The sequence below is a fragment of the Ciconia boyciana genome, chromosome 2 (assembly GCF_034638445.1).
Source record: "Ciconia boyciana chromosome 2, ASM3463844v1, whole genome shotgun sequence".
NCBI lineage: Eukaryota > Metazoa > Chordata > Aves > Ciconiiformes > Ciconiidae > Ciconia > Ciconia boyciana.
Genome location: NC_132935.1, coordinates 93,912,371 through 93,934,892, shown reverse-complemented (window position 1 = coordinate 93,934,892; position 22,522 = coordinate 93,912,371). Strand labels below are relative to the sequence as shown.

The 22,522-nt window shown below is 41.6% G+C and overlaps 2 protein-coding genes across 2 annotated transcripts; one reads left to right on the top strand and one right to left on the bottom strand.

The window, feature by feature from the left end:
* The first annotated feature begins 1,263 nt into the window (after positions 1-1,263).
* On the top strand, positions 1,264-4,087 carry LOC140647958 (tubulin beta-1 chain). The gene is made up of 4 exons (XM_072853205.1): positions 1,264-1,417; positions 2,093-2,201; positions 2,487-2,597; positions 2,811-4,087. Exons 1-4 carry the CDS (start codon positions 1,361-1,363, stop codon positions 3,869-3,871), a joined length of 1,338 nt encoding a protein of 445 aa, XP_072709306.1. The 5' UTR covers positions 1,264-1,360; the 3' UTR covers positions 3,872-4,087.
* Positions 2,810-22,522, bottom strand: BPHL (biphenyl hydrolase like). Its single transcript, XM_072853204.1, has 7 exons — positions 22,371-22,522; positions 19,074-19,177; positions 16,342-16,508; positions 12,182-12,335; positions 9,700-9,831; positions 6,970-7,093; positions 2,810-4,461 (listed from the first exon to the last, which is right to left on the bottom strand). Exons 1-7 carry the CDS (start codon positions 22,475-22,477, stop codon positions 4,374-4,376), a joined length of 876 nt encoding a protein of 291 aa, XP_072709305.1. The 5' UTR covers positions 22,478-22,522; the 3' UTR covers positions 2,810-4,373.

Genomic DNA, 22,522 nt, shown 5'->3' with positions numbered 1-22,522 from the left:
TCCGTTGTGCTGAATATGAGGTACATTGTTTCGCGTCCTCTTTGCCAAGCCCCTTCACCGCTTCTTCGTTTGATTGTGGGTTGTCATCTCCCTTCCCGGGTCCTGGAGTAAAGCTGTCCTCGCTAGGTTGGCCAGCTGCGTGGCAAAGATACTTTCACTACTGAAAAATTTACAGCTGTGAATTGGTTAATGTTTTATAGTCAAGTTAAATAGTTTCTGCATAATCCATTATAGACCCTGCTGAAATTTATTTCCGATATTTTCCTCCGCAGCCGTGCAGATGCAGGCGTGTTCTCAGTTGGTTCAAATATATTGTTCTCACTGTTGTTCTTGAACTGTCCCTCCTCCCTCAGTCATCCGCCATGTACTTAGCTCAGTTTATTTCTATGAGGGAACAAGCAGAGATGCTAGGAGGAGGATCCAAAGTCTTCCAAAATGAGGTATGTGGGAGGTGTCCGGTAAGACAGAACGTAACTTCATTTATAGAAAAAAAGATATCCCATCCCTATGGGTGCTCAAAGTGCTATCACCGCTGGACCACTCCCAGAAAAAGCCATTCTTTAGTAGCAGCGTAAAGTTTCATACCAGCCCTCTGTGCTCCTGAAGTTAGAGCCCCACATATACAGGTTCGGCATCACTATCTAAAGGAGGGTTGTGCTGCTTGAAAGTGGCTGTGGGCTCTACCATCGCCACTCCCCGCTTGTTTGAGGTGCCTGAGCTATGGAAAGATGATTCTTGTGCTTAAAACATATCAAAACGTGATTAAGCAGGCCTGAGCTAGAAATACAGGCTTGAGGGTGCTAATAAAACATTGCAGTGCCTGCTTTGCTGCTGTGGTGCAGCAGAGGCTAAGAAAGTAAGGGAACGAGCTCCAACAGGTGTGCTAAGATGAGCTGGGGTTTTGTTGTTTTGGGTTGGTTTTTATTTTTCCCCACATTTTCAGCCCAAGACGCACCACGCCTTGTCCGATTCCGGCCTTTCTCCCGCCGGCTGAAGGCGAGGTTCCTCCAGCGCCTCAAGCCAGCCGCGCTCTGCCTGCGGAGGGGCCGCCGCCGCCGGCCCCGGCCCCGGCCCCGGCCCCGGCCCCGGCTCCGAACCCGGTCCCGGTCCCGGTCCCGGTTCCGGCCCCGGCCCCGGGCCCCGCCCCGCCCCCCGCTGCGGGAGACAATGCCGCAGCCCCGCCCCGCCCTCGCGCGCCCATTGGTTCCGCGCCGTTCCCGCATGACGTCACCGGCGGGGCGGGGCGCGGCGCCCAATTTAAGGGGCGGTGCGGGGCGCGGCCGCTGCAGCGGCGAGTGCGGGAGCGGGCGGCGAAGGCAGCGGCGGGAGCAGCAGCGGGGCAGCGTCGGACACCGGCACCATGCGTGAGATCGTGCACATCCAGGCCGGGCAGTGCGGCAACCAGATCGGTGCCAAGGTACGGGCCGGGGAGGGAGGGCGCTTCCCGGTGTGGGGGGCTGCGGGCGGCCCCGGTGCGGGGCTCCAGAGACGCACCCCGCGGGTAGCGCGCAGCCCCGTCCCGAAATTAAAAGCGGCCCAAGGCATCGCGGGTCCTGCTCCCGTGCCCCTTGACTCCGGCGGTCTGAGCTGCCGCGGGGCCGGGCGCGGGCTGGCGTGTGCCCGGGCTCCGGTCCGTCGCTGCCCTGCCTTCCCTGCAGGCAGCCGCGGCAAACCCCGCGCTGCCTCGCCCCTCTGCAGCCACGGGGCCGGCTCCTGAGGGAGGGAACGAGAGGTGTTTCAGTGCCACGGGTAACCCCCCGAGGGTGTTGGAGGTGCTGCCATCTTCTTGTAGAGGCTAGGGGGTCTGAAGCTACCGCTAGACAATGGGAGACCACCAAATTGAGATACCTGGGGACTGTCATCCTTTGGGTACAAGCTATAAAATAATTAACATGCTGCCTGTGTGCCCTCTGCTAATTCAGCTGCTGCAGCCAGGGAAGCCCTTCCACACTGACTCACCTTCCTGCCGGGCAGCTGCTCTGCCATGCGAGGGAGTGGTCAGGGCCACGGCATGCACAGACCGCGCTGGTGTGTCTGATTGGCACTGGCCAGCTGCGGTTAAGAATTGCCCTTTTCCAAAAATTTCTTCTAGTTCTGGGAGGTCATCAGTGATGAGCATGGCATTGATCCCACTGGCAGCTACCATGGGGACAGCGACCTGCAGCTGGAGAGGATCAACGTCTACTACAATGAAGCTGCTGGTAAGTGTGTTTGTTTCCTCAGATGCCCTTAAATAAATGGGGCAGACATGCCAGTTCCTTGAGGATGGAAAAATCCCTGAACAAGAGCTGTCATCTGCCAGTGACGCCTCTAAGAGACCTTTGTTCTCAGAATGGCTCTGATAACACAGTAGTCTTGATCGAGACAGCGTGTCTCTCCAGTGGAATGCGGGGAGGCGGAAGGGAGCACAGCAGGGAAGGGAGCACAGCAGGGCTCCTGTGGCGCTGGCTGCAGGGCTGTAACGCTGCTGCTGGTTCCTCCCGCAGGTAACAAGTACGTCCCCCGTGCCATCCTGGTGGACCTGGAGCCCGGCACGATGGACTCGGTGCGCTCCGGCCCCTTTGGACAGATCTTCCGGCCCGACAACTTTGTCTTTGGTGAGTGAGCGTGGGATGGAGGAGTCCCGAAGCGGGAGCTCCGTGCACAGGAAAGGCTCAGCGTGAGCGTGCAGGTGACCTGGGGGACCTGAATCCCAACAGCACAGTGGGGATGGAAGTGAGGGGTGAAGCCCATGGGGCAGGAGGAGTGGCATCCTCTCTGTTCCTCCCCGGGGCACTGACGCGGCACCCCGCTTCTGGTCTGCCCTCTAGGTCAGAGCGGGGCTGGCAACAACTGGGCCAAGGGGCACTACACGGAAGGTGCTGAGCTGGTGGACTCTGTCCTGGATGTGGTGAGGAAGGAGTCGGAGAGCTGTGACTGCCTCCAGGGCTTCCAGCTGACCCACTCGCTGGGCGGCGGCACGGGCTCTGGGATGGGCACCCTCCTCATCAGCAAGATCCGGGAGGAGTACCCCGACCGCATCATGAACACCTTCAGCGTCATGCCCTCCCCCAAGGTGTCGGACACGGTGGTGGAGCCCTACAATGCCACCCTCTCTGTGCACCAGCTGGTGGAGAACACGGACGAGACCTACTGCATTGACAACGAGGCCCTGTATGACATTTGCTTCCGCACCCTGAAGCTGACCACTCCCACGTACGGGGACCTCAACCACCTGGTGTCGGCCACCATGAGCGGCGTGACCACCTGCCTTCGCTTCCCCGGCCAGCTGAACGCCGACCTGCGCAAGCTGGCGGTCAACATGGTGCCTTTCCCCCGGCTGCACTTCTTCATGCCGGGCTTCGCCCCTCTCACCAGCCGCGGCAGCCAGCAGTACCGAGCCCTGACGGTGCCCGAGCTGACGCAGCAGATGTTTGACTCCAAGAACATGATGGCCGCCTGCGACCCCCGCCACGGTCGCTACCTGACGGTGGCCGCCATCTTCCGGGGCCGCATGTCCATGAAGGAGGTGGATGAGCAGATGCTCAACGTGCAGAACAAGAACAGCAGCTACTTTGTGGAGTGGATCCCCAACAATGTGAAGACGGCCGTCTGCGACATCCCCCCGCGCGGCCTCAAGATGTCCGCCACCTTCATTGGCAACAGCACGGCTATTCAGGAGCTCTTCAAGAGGATCTCGGAGCAGTTCACGGCCATGTTCCGGCGCAAGGCTTTCTTGCACTGGTACACTGGCGAGGGCATGGATGAGATGGAGTTCACGGAGGCCGAGAGCAACATGAATGACCTGGTCTCTGAATACCAGCAATACCAGGATGCCACTGCTGATGAGCAGGGGGAATTTGAAGAGGAAGGAGAGGAGGATGAGGCTTAAGTCCCCTGGTATCAAAGGAACTTCTGTAAAGCAGGCATGTGTACTGAATGACTTCTGATAGTGTTGGTAAAGCATGTTCTCTAGAAACTGTGTACCCAATTATCCTCTCAGCACTTGTAACTTTGACAGATTTCTCAATGTAACAGTTCTGAATCCCAGTTATTACAATGTTTTTGTCCTTAAATGTTAAGAGCACATAAAGGCATGTATTCTTGATCATGTTTTCTGTCTTTCTTAACACCTCTATTCGACACAGAACAACTATTCAGCCTGTGTTGCAAGAAGTAAGTTTAAAGTCATGTTAGAAATCTTGCAGCACAGTGGCACGCTCTGATCCACTGAGGTTTACATTTTGAGAAAATGTATGCTTTTCATGCAAATATCTTTCATGTTTTTTCTTACAGGACTCAAACCTACCTGTAACTTGAATGAAAATGGAAAGCCAACTAAAATTCCTAAACAAGGCAAGGACAAACACCTCTAACTTGTTTTACAGTTTATGTCAGTGTAGAAAGTCTTCCACTTGTCTGTTGAAGTCCTCTGCAAAACGCAGGTGTAGATTATGCTTTCCTTCTGGCATCAGAAGCAACCTTAAAAGAAAAAAAATCAAACACTGAATATATATATTATTCTGTGAGTATAGTTAATTAAAATATTTGTTGCCTTTTCCTTGTTCTTGGTTACCCAAGTGCAGAATTGAAGTAACTCTTGTTTTAAGTACTGTCCCTAAGTATGTCATTCAGAATGTGGACCACAGCAACAGTTGAAGCAACAAGCATACTACTTCCCCCACACTTTGGGGAGGATAAACTAAGCTTAAAACAAATTTTTGTGTCCTAGACCCAGTTTCTAGGAACCTTTCTGGTGGTCTGCAAAGAAGACAACATTCCAAAACTTATGTGAGCAGGATGCATCTTTGAAAGGTATGTGAAGTACCTGAGCTCTTTTGCCTCTTTCAGAGAACAGTGATTGTGCTGGGTCGTGAACACATTGAAGAGGTCACTACAGAAATGTAGATTTCTTGTCACCACCCACTTAGTTAGCATTTGAACTGTCTAATCTTTCTGCAAAAAGCCAATTCAAAACTTAACACCATTTATTCAACCACTGAAGTAACAAGGGAAGTCATGACTTCTTCAGCTATAACAAAAGCTTAGAAATAGTATCTGTGAAGAAAGTTAAATCTTTGTAATACTGATATGAGTGTCACAAGCCTAAAATGCTACTTGCCATTGCTTTCTATTTGGGAAAAACTTTATACATTGGGTATGTACTTCTAACACTTCTTTATATGGGGGTGGGAAATTCTTTAAATTATTTTATCCTACCACATACTAAGCAGTTTCAACAGAGCTAAAGCCATCTTGACTGATACTTTGCTATGTTGCCTTCAATGTCATCTAAGCCCCACTACAGCAAGAGTGATCTTTCTTCTTTTGGTGGTGACAAGTACTGTTTTGTCTTGGGGAGAAGAGCAATAGTGTGTGAACATACCCAGCTCTTCTAGCACTTCTGTCTGAATTTCATTAAGTCTTTCTTCAAAGACCACGCAGCGCACAGATGCACAAACCTACAGCACTGTGTATGCTATTAGCTACTGCTGTTAAGCCACTGTAATGCTACCTAACTCTAGCCATACCATGCAAATACAGAATGATGGCACACTCTTTTACCGTGAGAGAAACAAGTAATGTATCTGCACTACAATCAGCAAAAGCATTTTCTACTTTACTACTAGATAAAAATCAAGGCAAGAAAAGCTGATGGTAGAAGCACACATTACTGAAAACAGGCTAAACTTAAGGTTTTCCTTCTGCTTCTCAATGGAACACGTCATTTCCAGTGCAACAAGGAAAGAAGGGGACCATGTACCTAAGTATTAATTTCTGAGAACACCATTAGTCTGATTTCTTTTCTGATAAATACACATATGGGGAAGCACTTCAGCATGAAGACATACAAAGAGCCACTTTACATTTTGTTGGATAGCAACTTCTAACACTGTTTCCTCCTTGGCTTGTCTTCCAAAGATAAGCTACCTGATCCTTGTCTAGTTTTTGTGATGACTTGCCTTAGCATCTGGAGCATTTCAGAGCTCAGTGAAACCTAACAGGATGATAGGTGTTCTGAGCAGGGCATGTGGGAGTAACTAACTAGCAGACGTGGAATAAAACATCTGCATGTAATTGTTAGGAAGGTGTCTTGTTCTCATCTTTCCTGTGGCATAATGCATTTCTATGAACAGCAGGGCTGACTTTGAGATAAATATATCACTCAATTTTTCACAGAAATGACACCAATGAAACAGTTCCCTATACTCTGCATTCATAAAAATTTTGTCCTCCTAATTCTTTTCTCCAGTGTTAATCATCACAGTCTGTTATTAAGTAGTAAAAGAACTCTTTAATTTGTGTGCAAATCTATGAAGAAAATTCAGCTGGTGAAATCCCAGCTTTTTATAGGAAGCATTTCTGGAGTTTTCAAATGAAGCAGATAGTGCCCTGAGATTTTTCTTGTTTATAAAGTAATATGTCTGAGCATAGTTGTACATTTATTCTCACTCTGCTTTTCTTAAAAACACTGAAAATTCATGGGACAGTTGAAGAACAAGATCTTTGAGCAGGTTGTTAACATCAACAAGGCAGAGCAAACATTGGTATCCTGTGCTTCTCTCTAAGAACAGGCAATCTGTCTCCATTCATAGCATATAAATTCACTGCTGTACTGAATGGGACAGAAATGAGGTCTCTTGCAGCAAAAGGAATACAATGGCCATAACAGAGAAACAGAGAAGAAATTTGCTTGTTTCAATAAATGTTAGGGAGTGGTTCGTGTGTGAAGTAGAAAGAGGAAAAGGACCTTACTTGGTTTCTCTCAGAGGACTTTAGGAAGGAGCTTATGAAAATATTATACTTTTTATATTGCAAGAAAGGCCCAGCTACACTGTTTGCATTGTAACTTGCTAGGGAAGTTTAAAATAGCTCTGTCTGTGGCAGAGACAACTTATCCAAATACTTTTTTTTTTTTTTTTACACTGTGGGTTTGAACTGCTTCATTTCTTCAACAATGGTTTATAAATACTCCATCATATAACTTACCGAGAGCCTTTGATGTGCTTATGAATGTATTCTGCATGAGCTTGTGGAACCAAAGGGTCTTTCTCACCATGAATTATAAATGTGGGACATTTAATATCTGGCAGCAACTGTTGGCAGATATTACCTAGGGAGAAAATAAATGAAGGTCACACTTCATTTTAAAAAAGTGTGAAAGGCTGAAACTGCTTCTGTAAAGGACTGTGAACTCCACTGGGTTCTAGCTATTGCCTTTGCTTGTGGATAGCGTGCAACTAATCTACAGAACTATGTAATCAGGACTTTAATTAACATTACTTTCTCCAAAATGTTACTTCACTGAAATTTGCTTCATTAATGGATACTAGCACAAACAGATAGAGCAAATGAAGTACTTCTGTCCCACATTTCCCCCAGGCTCTCTTTGACTGTTCAAAGCAAACACATGCATCTCTTTCCTGGCTTTGTTCTTTTCAGCCTTAGAGTCTTATGTCCTACATGTCTATGCTACATTTTGTTACATAGGTTGTCAGGTTACAAGATTTGCTACTTTTACCAACAAGTTAACTTAGTTTGTACTCATGCCTGTTCCACCCTCCCGACCCTTTGCTATCTGCAATGAGTAACAATTTAATACAAATTGTACTACAACTATTCAAAGGTTATTCTCCCTGCCCATTCATCTTACAGAACCTCAAGAATAATTTCATGCTTACTAGTCTTTAATCTCACTAGAAGTAATTTTAATGCTTTTCCTTAAAGACTTTTCTATTTTTCCCCCCTCTTTTTTTTCCCTTATCTCTTAGTAACCCAGTTTCCAAACTCTTTGCCTAACTTCCCATGCTCTTGCAAGAGATTCTGTGGGCAAAACATCTTGATGAGTTTTATGTTCCATTTATCTTTGAGCTAACTTTGTCCTATTTGTAGTTGTCTCCTTGCTGCTACCAACAGCTGTACAGTTAAGGCTCGTACCTTAGCTCTAAAGTCATACACTGTTTCACAAAGTTTCTCCAATTGTTTAGTTATTTATATAGTCTTAGTTTGCAGTTCTACCAGTTAAATATTTTCATTTAGAACATTTCACCCATGGTCCTCAAACACCTGCACAAATGTTGACTGTTTTTCAGAACAAGTAACAAGTAAATTTAAGTTATTTATCTAAGGACATATTTGGCAGTCAAACTATTAATTCCTAGTTTCCAGGTCCTAAAACTGTTTTGTGTTATAGCCACTAGATTATGTTTACTCCAATAACACAGAACAGCAAGAAGAATCTTGCATTTTGCAGCTTTATGCAGCTTATTCAGTTTCATTAAGTGTTGGGACCTTCTAAAAATTCATTTCTTATAGCTTTTCACACTAAAAGCAGTCCCATTTAGGGCAAATAATCTTATTTCTTGAAAAGACCTTGAGTTGGTTTTGACCAACAGAGGTTTTGCTGTCCTCCTTTTATCTCTGATGGGTTTTATTAACCCCTTTTCTTGCATTTGCCATTAATAACCTTTTGTGCAGTGTGTTTAATTCAAAGGAGGCCTGCTTCTGTTTGAAGTTGCCCTCCCTGAGCTACTCCTGGAAAAAAATTGCAGTCTGATGGTTGCTCATCTTTTTTAGCAAACATTAGGCTTCTCCCAATATCTGACCCAGTTACAGCATCTAGGTAATTCAGCTCCTTGTTACAGGTCTCCAGGTGGCTTCTTTTTCACAGTCCATCTTCTAGTGTTTGAGGCATGTGCATGCAGTAAAAGGATGTCACAGCCAGAGTTTCACCAGCCTGGGCTTTGGACCTAAGAATAAATTAGTTCTAAGGAGATGTGTTCTAGAAAGGGTAAAATAAAATCAGATCGTAATTTGTTACATCATTCTACTGGGAGAAATTCTAGTACCGTGTTGCTGATACTGTGCAAAACTTTATGGAAAAAATACAAAATGAAGGAATATTTTCCTTGTAGTACCTGCTGCCTGTTAATGTGTGTCACCTCCTGTCTTTCATTATGAGAGATACAGGAAAATGTATATAAGAGAATTACAGATTCCTTGTTTTATGTACTATGTATTTCTGCTTTAGGCAAATTAAAAGCAAATTTCCTCTGAATTAAAGCAGAACTGCAGGTTATTATTCATTGTATCCTTGGTTGCAAAAGTCTGTGTAGAGCAATTGCAGAAATCGTCAGAGATAAACATTTAATAATTATTCTGTTGTCTAGTTTAACTATTCTTTTTGGATTTTAAACACCTAAGCTGTGTCAATAGTGTTTTTAAAATGTGTTTTGCTCATTCTGAGTTCCCAAAATCTGAACTTCCTTCTTTTTTTAACTCATTATATGCTACTAGTTTTGAAATAGTGCTTCAGCTCCTGTTTGCAGAAACTAGAATGAACACACCTCACTTTTGGGATATCTTAATGTCACCAAAAGGTAATCATTTGACACTGAGAGAGGAGAAAAAAGCTTGAGCAGAATCCCTCCTGTTCAGCCTGCACAAAAGCAATGATTTAATAATGTAGTTTCGTGGTGGAACAAGAGGAGGGACTCATCAGCTAATGCTTCCCATAAATGTGTTTTCCTCCTGTACCTTGCTGGTTGTGTGAAACATCTACAAAGTAATTGCTTTATTCATGAGTGTGAGTCAGACCCAGCTTTTAATGCCATATGCAGAGTCCTTCCTTTACTGGCTGCTAGGAGTACTGTTAGATTTTTTTTATCCAGAACTGTCTGCTACTATAATTGCTTCAGTTTAATATTGTAAAAGCCTTACCATCTGATTTTTCAGCAAAGCGAGATATTCCATCTACCCAAGCCTCACAAGTTTTTGCAAAGTACTTATGTCCGTACATCTCTTCCAGTGGTTTCTTGACCTTTTCACTCCATTTTGAAACATCTCGGATGCCTACATAAAACAACATTGAAATATGTTAAGTCCTTTCCAGCCACAAGATATAACCCACCACTGTCGACACCTAATATGAGTAAGTTTTCAAACCAGACCGCAGATATGTATTTCAAACTTGAAACTGCACTGAATGGTTTTAAATAATTCATAACATGGAAAGGATATAAAAAAGGTAGTTTTATGATGTCTGCTGGGGTCTTTCTGAGTTGCAGAAGACCATCTTGTTATTACAGTCATAAGGAACAACAGAAAAAAATAATAATCAAAGGGCCTAATCCTAAAACTTCTGATGTTTCTTTTTGGAGGGCTTGCAGAAGAGGAGCTCAAGGAGGTACCTCGTATATAAAAAGTGGACTATTTTATAACAGTGTGCCAGAGCTGCCAATTCTTTTTTATATCCTTCAGCCTTTTGCTTTGGCTCATGGACGGAAGTCCTTCCATGGTTCCTACCAGTATTCAGAGGAAGGAAGCTCTTACTAAGGCATTCCAGCAGGCTGACATCATGGTACATTTGCCATAGTCTTACAGAAAAACAAGCAACTCTGCTTAGTAGAGCCCCATGACTCATGGCAGGCTAGCTAAAGCTGTACAAATAATCTGACATTCTAGTTATTTATTTATGAGATTTACATATTTTTTCTCCCAAAATTTTCAGTACTGCTCACAAACCAGATATCCACAAGGGTGACTTTCACTAAACTGTATTTCAGCTGTACAGCTTTGTATCAATAAAGCCCAAAACAATGTTGGCATAGCAGAGAACCTGAAAGAGACCTGAAAAGTACTGAATCATCAAACAGCAATATATGCCACTAGAAAAGCTTTTAATTGGTTTCAAATGGGAATTAAGGGAAGAAAGGAGTGAGGTGTTAATTAACAGACAGAACTTGTCCAGCCAAATGAGCAAGGCAGTAGTGACTGAAAGTGCTTTATAACAACATCTGATTGGAAAGGAGTCTGCTGACCCCAGGCTAGCTGTTACTGAACAGCTGTTCCCTTTATAGAATCTACTGTTTTATCCTTGTGGCTGGCCTTAATTTAAGAAGAGAGGGGGGAAAAAAGCCAATGTTGAAAGGACATAGATACCAAATAAACACCTTTCTCTCCTACCAAACCCTCCATTGCAGCTGAGATGCACTGATAGGCTGGTTGTAGAAGGCTTGCACTGCTACTCTCTGAGCTCTATCACCCAGAGAGAGATGTTGAAAGCACCAGTTCCTGAAGAGGCCAAAAGTCAGCATTGCTGTGGGCGCTCCATGTAAAGTAAGACTTTTTTTTTTTTTTGTTTTAGCCTGTTGGCTGATACTAACTGATGTGCATTTCATAATTATATAACAAAAACTTCATAACGATAAAAGCATGTAAAGAAATAAAGCAGCACTTTTACAGAGCTAAAAAGCGTTTTGCTTACTGAACTAAAAAATATACTACTACTACTACCAATGAAAATGCTTTAGTATAGGTGAGGTAAGTACACATGTGCAATACATACACTTGTAATTTAGCTGAAGCCAGACAGTCAGATTTCACAGCTGGTATAAATCAAACTCCAGTCACTAAAATGAAACTATACTGGGTTACATTTGTTGAGAGCCTGCATAGTTAACTCTTCTAATTTCTAATTGCAAAAGGAAATATGATCCCTTTCTGAGTTCACTAGCAGTTTTTGCTGTTTTCCTTTAGAGTGACAAATGATCAGATTCTATTTCATATGAGTAGAATAAGGATCAGAAATCCCATGTTTCTTTACTTTGCAAAGGTTTTGTAACCACAATAATTAACTTTAAAGGAATGCACATTAGAAAGGCATCCTGGGACACTTACTTGAATGATTCATTTGCTTCCTGAACTCAAATGGTAAGTTAGGAGCTTGTTTTCTTACTGTCTATGTATTATATAGGCCCTAGAGGCAAAAGCTGTTATGTGCTAGCTCAGTGATTTTCTGTGGACCTTGTTTAAAGGTTGTGCAAGATGTGAGGAAAGAAATCAAGCCTGGCGTCAATAGTATTATTTGGAATTTATTTTTAGGAATTTGTTACAGCAACGCAAATTTGACTTTCTGAAAACTACTGATAAGCTATTATAACTTACGCTTTTCAGCAGCGTAAGTTGGTAAGGACTTGTTAAAAATTCTATTATATTACCCCTAGAGTAATTGTTAGGTAGTTTCTCACTATGACTTTAATCTATCCCCGTACTTAGCAACTTGGTGAATTTTGTGTCCTGTTCCTTTATGTTCATTGTGTCCTCAACTCTGTCTCCACTTAGCTGTTACATGACTAAGATTTTTAGATCAAGAATAAATGAAAATAATTCTTTTAGGATACGATATTCAGTTTGTACATACCATTATAAATTCTCACATCCTCTTGAGTAACACTGGCATTTGCTCCCCAGACAACCAACTTGTGGATAACAGTTGGATACTTTGCAGCTGCAATGAGTGCTGTAATTCCACCATCGCTCCACCCCAGCAAAGAGAACTTCTTAAATTTCAGTGCCTTGATTTGTACAAGAAAGTTATATGCAAATTATCAGCTGGTTTTACAAGCAAATATCAAATATTTCTTGAAAACTAACTGTACAGATTTAGCCATAACACTACATAGTTGAACTATAGCTAGCTTTCATAATTAGGAAATACAATTTTCCTGCTATACATAAACATACTTAAGAAAAGGTCAAATATCTAGAAAACAAGAAATTATACCTGCCCTTCCAATTTTCTACAACTATTTAATGAAACAGGCAGTAGCCATATTAGATTCTTGCTGCATTTAAAAAAGCCCTCATGAAACTAAGAAATGTTTATTTACAACGGAGAGTAAAGACCTTTTTGGAGAGCCTGATGGTATCAAGAATCTGTGGATTCTCTTGGTATAAAGTTGGCAAAGACTATCAGAGTGTGGGATGGTAGGCAATCCAAGACCAAGGTGAACTTCAGAAAAAGAAAAGTTTAAGACTTGAAAAATGGAACCCAGTGATCTATTTTACTGATTCCTAGCTGATCTAAAAAAACAATAATCTGCTCTGTAACAACCAAAAACTGCTTAAAGTATTTGCTACAGAATTGTATCAAATTTTAGTGCCTAATTCACATTTTCTGAACCTTTTAAGTGCACATTTTAAATGTTACTTCATGGTGAATTGCAATTCAATACATTAATAATGAAATTCTTCCTTCTTGAAAAGGAAGGCTCAGGGCAAAAAATATGACAACGAGGACCTTAATTCATTCTGACTTGTACAATGTTTTCTACTAGAATTTGAAACTCTTGTTTCCTCATATACCACAGTCTGTGGTAGAGAGTACCAGCAGGGACAGGAGAGAGGGTTTTTTGTGTGTGATGTTCAGTGGGCAAAGGGTGGGAAAGGTAAAGGCACTCAGGAGCAAATGCATCTGAGGGTTGTACACGGACAATATTTGATGGTTAAGTAGTATTTGCAGTTTTGCATATAGAAGCCTCAGTTTGTGAACTCTTTTGCAAACAAGCATAAAGGTTTCAAAGAGGTTTTTTTGTTTTGTTTTCAGAAATTACAGTCTTTTAGACGTGATTAAGGAAGATATTGTAATTTTGGAGGAAAAAGAGCAAGCTAGTTGAATGAGTTGTTTTGGTGCTTGGTGTTTTGTTGTTGGAAGTCCAGGCCTGCTTTCTTTGGACAGAAGAAAGCAAAAATGCAGGCAATGAGAGAAACAACTACAGAGAGAGAAAAAGCAGTTTCTAGTCTGCTTGTAAACTCGATACTTACGTGAGGCATAACTTTATCAGTCAACTCGATACCTAGCAAAATTCTATCACTATCAGGCTTTTCTGGTTTTGGCTTCTTCCTTGGTATTAGCCTCACTGAAGTGTTGCTCAATATTAGATTTCACTCTGCTAAGCTATAATTACTAAACAGAAATGAAATAAGGTAGGGGAAAGAAAAGGACATGTAAAGTAAAAGCTGACAGCAAGAAAAGAGAACCTTGAATTTTAGCAGCTGATCACACATAGGCCCTGGCCTGATGCAAAAGTAGTTATCTGTGACCAACTTTCAGTATCGTACTGCTGAAGGGTTACTGGTGTCTTGGCAAGTTTCAGGAGTTGGCAGCAGTGCTTGTAAAGCTTAAGTTTTTGCTGTTGCTGTTCTCTTACCACCACTAGCACACCACAGATCTCAAAGTTGACTGATGGGTGGAATGGCTGATTAAAATCTGTATTCTTCAGGCCAGGTTATTTGCCAATGCTTCAACTGAGATTTATTTGCCTCCAGTATTGCTCTTGTTTACTAGCCGTTATCTTGATGCATTCTTCGGGTTGTCTCAGGATGCCTTTGCAGCAGGAGGAATTTAATTTATTCTTTGCAGCCTTCCAAAAAACAATGTGAATATAACAGATGTGTTGGATATGATATGCATGTGTGCTTGCTTTAATCTTGAACTACTTACAGTACAGGCCTCTACCTAACATTGGCAATAACCTGAGAGCTGGTTGCACCTCCTCAATTCTGTGTGTGATTTTGTGTTGGCATTGCCCCGTAGTGAACAAAATCTCTTTTGAAATCACCTCCTTCATCCAGGCTTTTGTGAAAGGCAATCAAATGATCACATATGTTGCGACAGAAGTAACTTACAACAGTGAGTTGCAATACAACACTACTCTGCACTGTATGCTTTCATTGGATCACAGGGAGTACACCACAAGTAAGGGTTGCAGTTGATCCACAAAAACTTAGAGAAGCCCAAGCCTATCCTTTCACTAGGACAGTAGCTCTGAAGAGTAAGAACCTCTTAAATATCAGCACTAATTATTTCCATGATTGTTTTAATGTTATTGGCCTTTGCTATTGTTAGACATTGGGATGGAGTGCAGCAAACTGGACTTATTTGCATTATACTCCTTTTATTTCAAGTAAACTCCTTCACAGAACACATATGGTGATACAGAGCAGTGTCATCTGCATCAAGGTGCTAAATACTCCGCAGAATTTCAGCTTTTGTTATTAGACAGAAACTTTGCAGCAGAGACACCAGAATCTGAAGGAGCCTAGAATAAAGGTTCTGAAGGCTCACCTAATGCAGATGGGTTTTCTGGCTAAGTGTTGGCAAACCATATACGTTATAAAGCCCTCTGCAGGAGTTATGACTTTGTTTTACACTGGAAATCCTAGCTGGAATGATTCTTTGGGATTGTACTAACCTTTATATGTTATGCTAAAATAGAAGCAAGTTACCAGCCTTGGGAAGATTTTAATAATTTGTTATTATATGCTTATATCAATAAACATCTTCAAAAAACCAGGAAGCAACATCTCATTTTTTTCAGCAGCTTTAGAGATTGGTAGGCTGCTGTCCTGTTTGACTGGATGCTACATGGTTACTTTCTCTTTGGGGACAGTTCTGTTTTCTATTTTGCATTTATTAGTATTTGGACAGAGGCAGGAAAGGGAGTTACAACCACTTAGACTGAAAGTTTGTCACCTATCCATGGCAGCATCTTTATTTTTCTTTGTTAGTGTAGCAGAAGAAATCAGTGAATTACCATGCAGAGAGATTGCTTTTATGGTTAGAGGGCAAAACTGTGTCTTAATCCTGATTCTGCTGTCAGACTTATTTTGTTTCGCTACGCAGAATGCTCTGGGAAGGCTGCATTTCCAGTTTCAGATGGGTGTCTGCAAGGTTACTGCTTCTTACAGAAATACAGTTGGATTGACTGTCTGAATCTTGTCTCATATTTTTGGAATTTTAATGCTCTGCCAACTTTCTTAACGTGGCCAAAGAGACTGTATAGCTTAACATAACAAAGCCAAAATATTATTTAAAACTAAACCAGAAAAGTGTTACCACTTACAGGACAGAATAAAAGAGGAAAACAGAAACACAGATTTGAAATAAAAAAATTCTGCAAGATGGAGAAGTAATAACAGCTCTAGGTCATATTCTTTATAATCACAATAGCTGTATTAGTTATTAAGATATGGTATGATCACAGGAACCCTTCGATCTCCCACAAAAATTATTTCTGTAATAAGCTGTAAAATGCAAAGTGTCAAGTTAATTTTTAGAATCAAATGTTTCTTGAAATGGGCTGCTCAAGGCAAAATGCCAAGATTCTATTAGCTAGAAAATTTTCTAAGAGGCTTTCACTACTGTAATCCCTTCAGTTAAACCACTTAGCATAGACTTTGGTTTTTATATACACTTTACCTAAACTTCCATGGTTCTTGGCTCCAAACTTCTTAGGGCAGGGTCTTGGAATAAAAACATATTGCTTTATAATTAATTCCCACTGCTGAAAGTCTATGTATATTGCAGAAGAGATGGAAAAATAAAATATTTTCCAGAATAGTGTGCATCTGCCCTGTTTTAAGGCCTCATTTGTATGCTCTGTTGCATAAGTTTGACAGCTGGAAACAACCTGCTTACTCTTCCTCCTTCTCAAAATTTAAGGAAAACAGCTTTTAAATATATACATATATATATATATATATATATATAAAAATAACAAAACCTCAGAATAGATTTACCTGCATAAGATCCACAGCATCTTTTGCATCCCTCTCAAAGAAATCTGGAGGAAAGTCTCGAGATGGAGGAATGGACTGTCCATATCCCCGGGGATCCCAAGCAACAATTGTGAAAAGTTGCTTATTCATAGACTTAAGCTGTGGTCCAAAATCGGTTTGACCACTCCCTGAAACATCATCATTTTTCAATTAAAGTAGCCACCATATAATACATACATAGTACACATACTCTAAATGGAAACTAGGAAACTTGTATCTTAATTCTAAAAAAGAGGTTATCCATCAACTGAAGTACACTTTACCCTTAATTGTCACTAACCATTGCAACTCTCAGACAGGGAGTACCACAATAAAAATCTTTAGAACTATCTGCAATATGCTCAAAGAAAACAATTTCTGGTAGGTATGTAAGCTTATCAAAACCTGTGCTCTACACAGATGCTTTAATATAGAATCTTAAACTGAGTTACCTGGGTAGGGATTTATCTTTAACAGATGTAAAGCACTAGCAGTGTCATTGCTGTTTACCTGGACAGCACAGATGAAACTGAAAGGGGAGGAATATACTGACTATCTACAAATTTGTAAGTGAAAAGCGCTCTTATTTGATAAAACACTTACATGAGAATATTCTATGAGAATAAAGCTGAGTTTTAAATACTTCATTGCCTGAGGAGACAGTGGTGACACAAAAGCACAGAACTGTAACTTTTGATTTTTCTAATATGTATGTTACCAAAATAAGCCAAATACAGCAATTTTCCTGATGCAGAACAGTTTCTTTTATTGATGGCTCAGACCTTCAAAGGATTAAAACATTAATTACTCCAGTCTATTGCACCAAGCTATCTATGAACACTAGCATGAAGGTAAGACAGCAATTTACTTCTTATTTGCATTATGGTCATGTGGTAACAGTATCACATGGTACTTGATTAAAACCTGTTAAGATCTAATATATTGTATTCAAATGATGTAAATCAAATAATCAAATTGGCTATCCATCGTTATATTAAAAAGGCTGTTTAAGGGCATTTAAGATTTTGTTTTGTTTACTTGGAGAAATATGTCCTCAGATACCTCCTCCTATACCATCAACTGGTCTAAATTATAAAAGAGGCTGTATATAGCATGCTATGACGAGCTGACTACAGCCTGGCATGATCTCTTGCAGCACCAATTAATAGCTAGAGTCAGAAGGAAAATATCAGGTCGTTTGAGAAATACCAATGCAACCCAATGAATATTCATCATGTATTCTTACATAGGCTTTGTATGAACCTCTGCACTATCATGCACACACTTGTTATACTGTATTTTTTGTAACTTAAAAAATACACAAGGCTGGGACCATATCTGAATGCTATGTTTTCTTGGTTTTCTTAGTATTTTTCTAGTTAGAGAAGCATCACTTCTGTTTTAATGTAGTTTACAAATAGTCTAGAGACTAATTAATTCTATTGACCTAAAAGCACTTATCTTGTTGCTGCAACACACTTATTAGTCTGTTAATACTGTAAGTAGGATACAATAAAATTGAAAACTTAGTATCAGCACAAACGGAAGAAGTATGTGACAGTCAGAATGTAAAGCTCACCCTCACGAGTTGCCCAAAAATATTAAACCATAAACTTAATTATGGTAAAGATAGTAACGCTATTACTGTTTGTAATAGTGCTAACTGAACAATAGCAATGTACACCTAATAATATTACTCACAACTGAAGAAATACATTATTTCTATTTAAAGAGTTAGCATTGGCAACAGGATTACTAGTTTAAAAAGCTGTTTAGAATGAATAGGTTAAAACATGACTACTAAAGCACCCTAGCGTTAACTTTTTTCCACCTTCCCCTTGAGAATTCTTTGAAAGAAAGAACCACTTCATGAAGACTTGAAAATGTTGCTGCCAAGAACAACAAATGTTTCCTGCTCTTCAGTTCTTGACATTTTATCATCTTGATCCAGAAATTCAGTTAAGCATAAGCCCATCTCTGAGCACAGTAATGGTCCTACTGACAGCCTGCCACAAACTGCTAGTAAGTCAGATTGTTCTTTAGAACTGCAAGAACTCAGAAAAAAAAGCGCCTGTGTTAATTTTAAAAGGTTGTTATCAAAAGCAGTGGTCTTGTTGGACAGATACTACTTAGCTAGAAGAACCTGTTGTCCATTTCAAAAAGCCATTGAGAATCTTAATGATGTTGCCCTGAATAACCAAAACATGAAAATACATTTTTAAGCAAAAAGCAAGTCTCAGCTGTGCCTTTTTCACTATGATAATAAACTGCAAGTGTTGCATTATGTCTATTAATTCAACTGGAATGCACCTAGTTTCTAAAAGGGAATGCATAATTCAGTCTGCATAACAAATATCGCTGACTGTATCTTCCCCCACCCCCCCCACCCTGTTATTTTGCACCTTGTGTAGCTATTTGCCACCTGTGCTGGACACCCCCTTTGCACAGTTAAATCCAAAAGTGTGAGTGACTATTATACAAGTCAAGACATTGTATAAGAGGTGCCTGGTGAGAGAAATGAAATATTTAAAAGCACTTGACTGATTGCAATAACTCTGCCTTTTCCTATCTGTTGTATGTGTAGTAATTTTTTTAATGACAATCCTCCATAATCAGGTGTTGAACATATTACAAAATAGTTTTGTGCATTCTAGCTTGAGACCGGATGGCAAAAGAGGTGGTTGCTCTACAAAAATAAGACAAAATCTACAGACCTAGCATTCCGGGAAGCAGAAGAACTGCATGGCTTCCTTCTCCTGTCTGCTGATAATGCAGGTGGACTCCATTCACTTGGATTTTGGCAGATGTTATTGAAGTACTAGGGATGGGGGAAGGGGAGACAAATAGGAAAGCATTCAGACAGTTAATTCTCATTACTACATGGTCATTCAAGGAATACAGAATAATTACTTTTTCTATATATTAACAACAATACAGTGAGATTTAAATGGGTCACTTGCCTTTCATGCGTGCACAGAAGAGTAAATAAAAAACTTGTCAGGAGCAGAGAAGTACTCAGTTGTGACCACTAGGTAACATTTGTACTTAGGTTTCACACATGTAGTTAAATGACTGAAGTTAAAGGGGAGAAAAAAAAAAGTCTGGACTGTGCAACAAGGGGAATATAAAAGCAGCTTTACGTGGCTACAGAATCGTGTTGAGAGAAATATATTAGAGAGGAGAAGCCTCATTCTGTCACAGCATAACTTTTGAAATAGCTGGTATTCACCTTCTAATTACTAAACTGAGCCTCTTCATCTGCTAAAGAAACCACAATCTATTGTTATGGTTCCTCATGAACCAGAGGGTCTACAACAAAAATCACCTCGTACTGAGATGAAGGTGGAGAAGAAGAATGTGGTAATAATATATCTGTCAGTGTAATCTCAGCAGGAGATAATGCTTAACTGGAAAACACCACATGACCAAAAAAACCCACGCGTGAAAGCAGTACCACAGAAACGGACCGAAAGGCCACCTCCCAGCCCTGACCCTTAAACCCCTATATTAACCTTCAGTACAAAGCAAGACATATGTGTAAATGCAAAGAGGTAACCTGAGATACCATGTCTAGATGCAAACAGCTAGTGAGAAAGCAAAAGTAGCATAGATTGAAGGTATCTTCTTAACAGTATAAACCATTGCATCTGTTCTCCCAAGCAAATTTGTGCCCTAATGGTTGCAAGACATCTTTTCACCAACCTAACTCATTTTATTTAAGGGTAGTAATGTGATAAAAAATTTTGCCATTTGGTTGCCTAATGGTTAACCCTTATTCCCTGCACTTCTCAGTTTACCTAGATTAAATATTCTTGCCCCATGAATTCAATCAATGTGAATTTCACATGCATACAGAAATGCTGTTTTCCAGTCTTATATGTAACACTAATCTCTATTCAATGATATGTACTGTGCAACGTACTAAAAATTAGTTTTTAACATATAAATGCTGAACTAATTACAGCACAAAAGCATAGTCCCACCTGTACAGAGTGTAAAATGGTGGAGTAAAGATAAAAAATCCCATAAACTTAAACCCTTCTCATAAGGAAAATGAAAATGAACAACAGGTTGTGAGCTCAGGTTCCCAGTACATAAGTGGCAGCTAAACCACAGAACCTGCTCAACACAAAGCCATTTGGATTTTACATAAAATCTTGGTTCACATAACACAACCAATTGTGCCACATGCCTAAATATAAGCTGTGACTTTGCAGAATAGGATCAGCTCTTTCTACCTGTGCAGATGCAATTTGAGAACTGGAGTACAAACGCAGATCTGTGGCAAGAATACAGCTCAAAGAAACTCATTGTGTCATTATAACTTCAGTGAGTTTTGCTGAATTGTTATGCAAATGTGATTCAAGTGATTAGTTTGACTGTGATGTTTAACCTCCTTTAAGTCCATATACCACACCTGATGTGGCTATATACTTCACAACTTTAATTCTAAATGTAGCATTCAGACAGCCTTCTTATCCCCTTTTTGAATACCTGCCTTTTGCTTTTTTCTATCTATAAATGTTTTGTTATTTTCTTCTTGATAGACAGATCTTTTGGTTTGTCATTCATTTCAACAGGTTATTTTATCGTAGTTCTCACCACAGCAAATGAGCACCTTGCTCTTACTAATTTTTATGGAAATATGTGAATTTTTTTTTGCTTCTGATTAGTAATTGCCAAAAACATTTCCAGTTCTGAACAAAACTGAAATAATCACCATCCTGTTACCTGTTTTTAAAAAAGGTTACCAACATGTAGTAGCCAAGAATATACATGCCTTATAGACAAGGGATGTATATTCTGCTTTCCTGATTCAGATGCTAGATTTTTTTTACATGCTTCTACATTTTTTAGGATTAATTATTAACATCAGGGGCTTTAGAATTTTGCTGAGTTTGTGATGCTTTTCTGTTCTTGGATTGTGCCCCAGTGTAAAGTCCAATGAAATGCAGGAGTTTCACAAAGAGAGTATTTTCAATATATTTGGACTAAAGGCAAATGAGTTGGCTTTTTTTATGTGCTGAGAAACTGTACTGGAACTGGCTACACCTAAGACAGATTTGGTCTTCCCCACACCAAGTTTCTGTGAGTCTGAAATCACTTCAGTATGCTTGTCAGCATGATTTCACTTCTGTCAAGTTTTCATGAAGACTGCATTTTCCATTGGTTGGTATAAGCAGAAACCATGCTAAAACATCCCCCCCCCCCCCCCCCCCCCAATTTTGTAACCGAATTAGTAGTATTAAGGTTTATAGCTCTTTGAGAAGCATTGGATACATAATGCCTGTGTTTACCAAGACAGTACAGACACAGAGTGGGCAGGTCTTGTACTGTGCCTTGTTGGAGGCCACACTTCACTACACACTCTGTAGGAGTGAGCTTAATCTGGGAACTACCTTTCTGTTCCAGCTGTGCTACAATACAACCTAGTCTTTATCCGTGCGGGCCGGGGGGGGAATTATAGTATTATGTCTGTTTTCCTTAACAGGACTTGCAGAATAAGCAGTATTATATATATTACATGTATGTATTCTCTTTGCAACCTCGGCGACCTCCAAGAAAAACCTTATCGGCAGGTGGCAGAGAAGCAGGGCGGTCAGCAGCACGTCCTGCCTTGCAGGGGGAAAATGGACTCGCAGAGGGAAGGATGACAGACACTGACGAGGAGGGGCTGCGGAGCCTTGCTTGCACAGCTCCTTGCAGCACAGGGAAAGCAGCTAAGGAAAGAGCTCTTCCCTCCCCAAAGAGACGAACCTCCCCGCCTAACCGCAGAAGCAGGCACCTCAGGGTACTACCAGTCCCCACCTTGTCACCCCCCCCAAATCTAGTGTACACCCACTCTGCTAAAACGTCTTGTTGACTCCCGCCCCCCCCTCCTCCCGTCCCCTCCCCTCCCCTCACCAGTGACACCCACCCCGGCCTGTCAAATATCACCTTCCGCAAGCCCCGGGCGGCGGGGAGGGACGAGGGAGCAGGCGAAGGGGGAAGCAACAGGCTGTAGCCTTTACCCGTAGGAAGCGGCCGGTCCCCGGGGCGTGAGCGGCACGGCCCGAGTGTGCGGCTGCAGCAGCAGCAGCAGCGCCCGGACGGCCCGGCCCGCACTCCACTGAGCCATTTTGCCCGCCGAGGGCCCCCGGCAGCGGAGGGGAGGAGAGAGGAG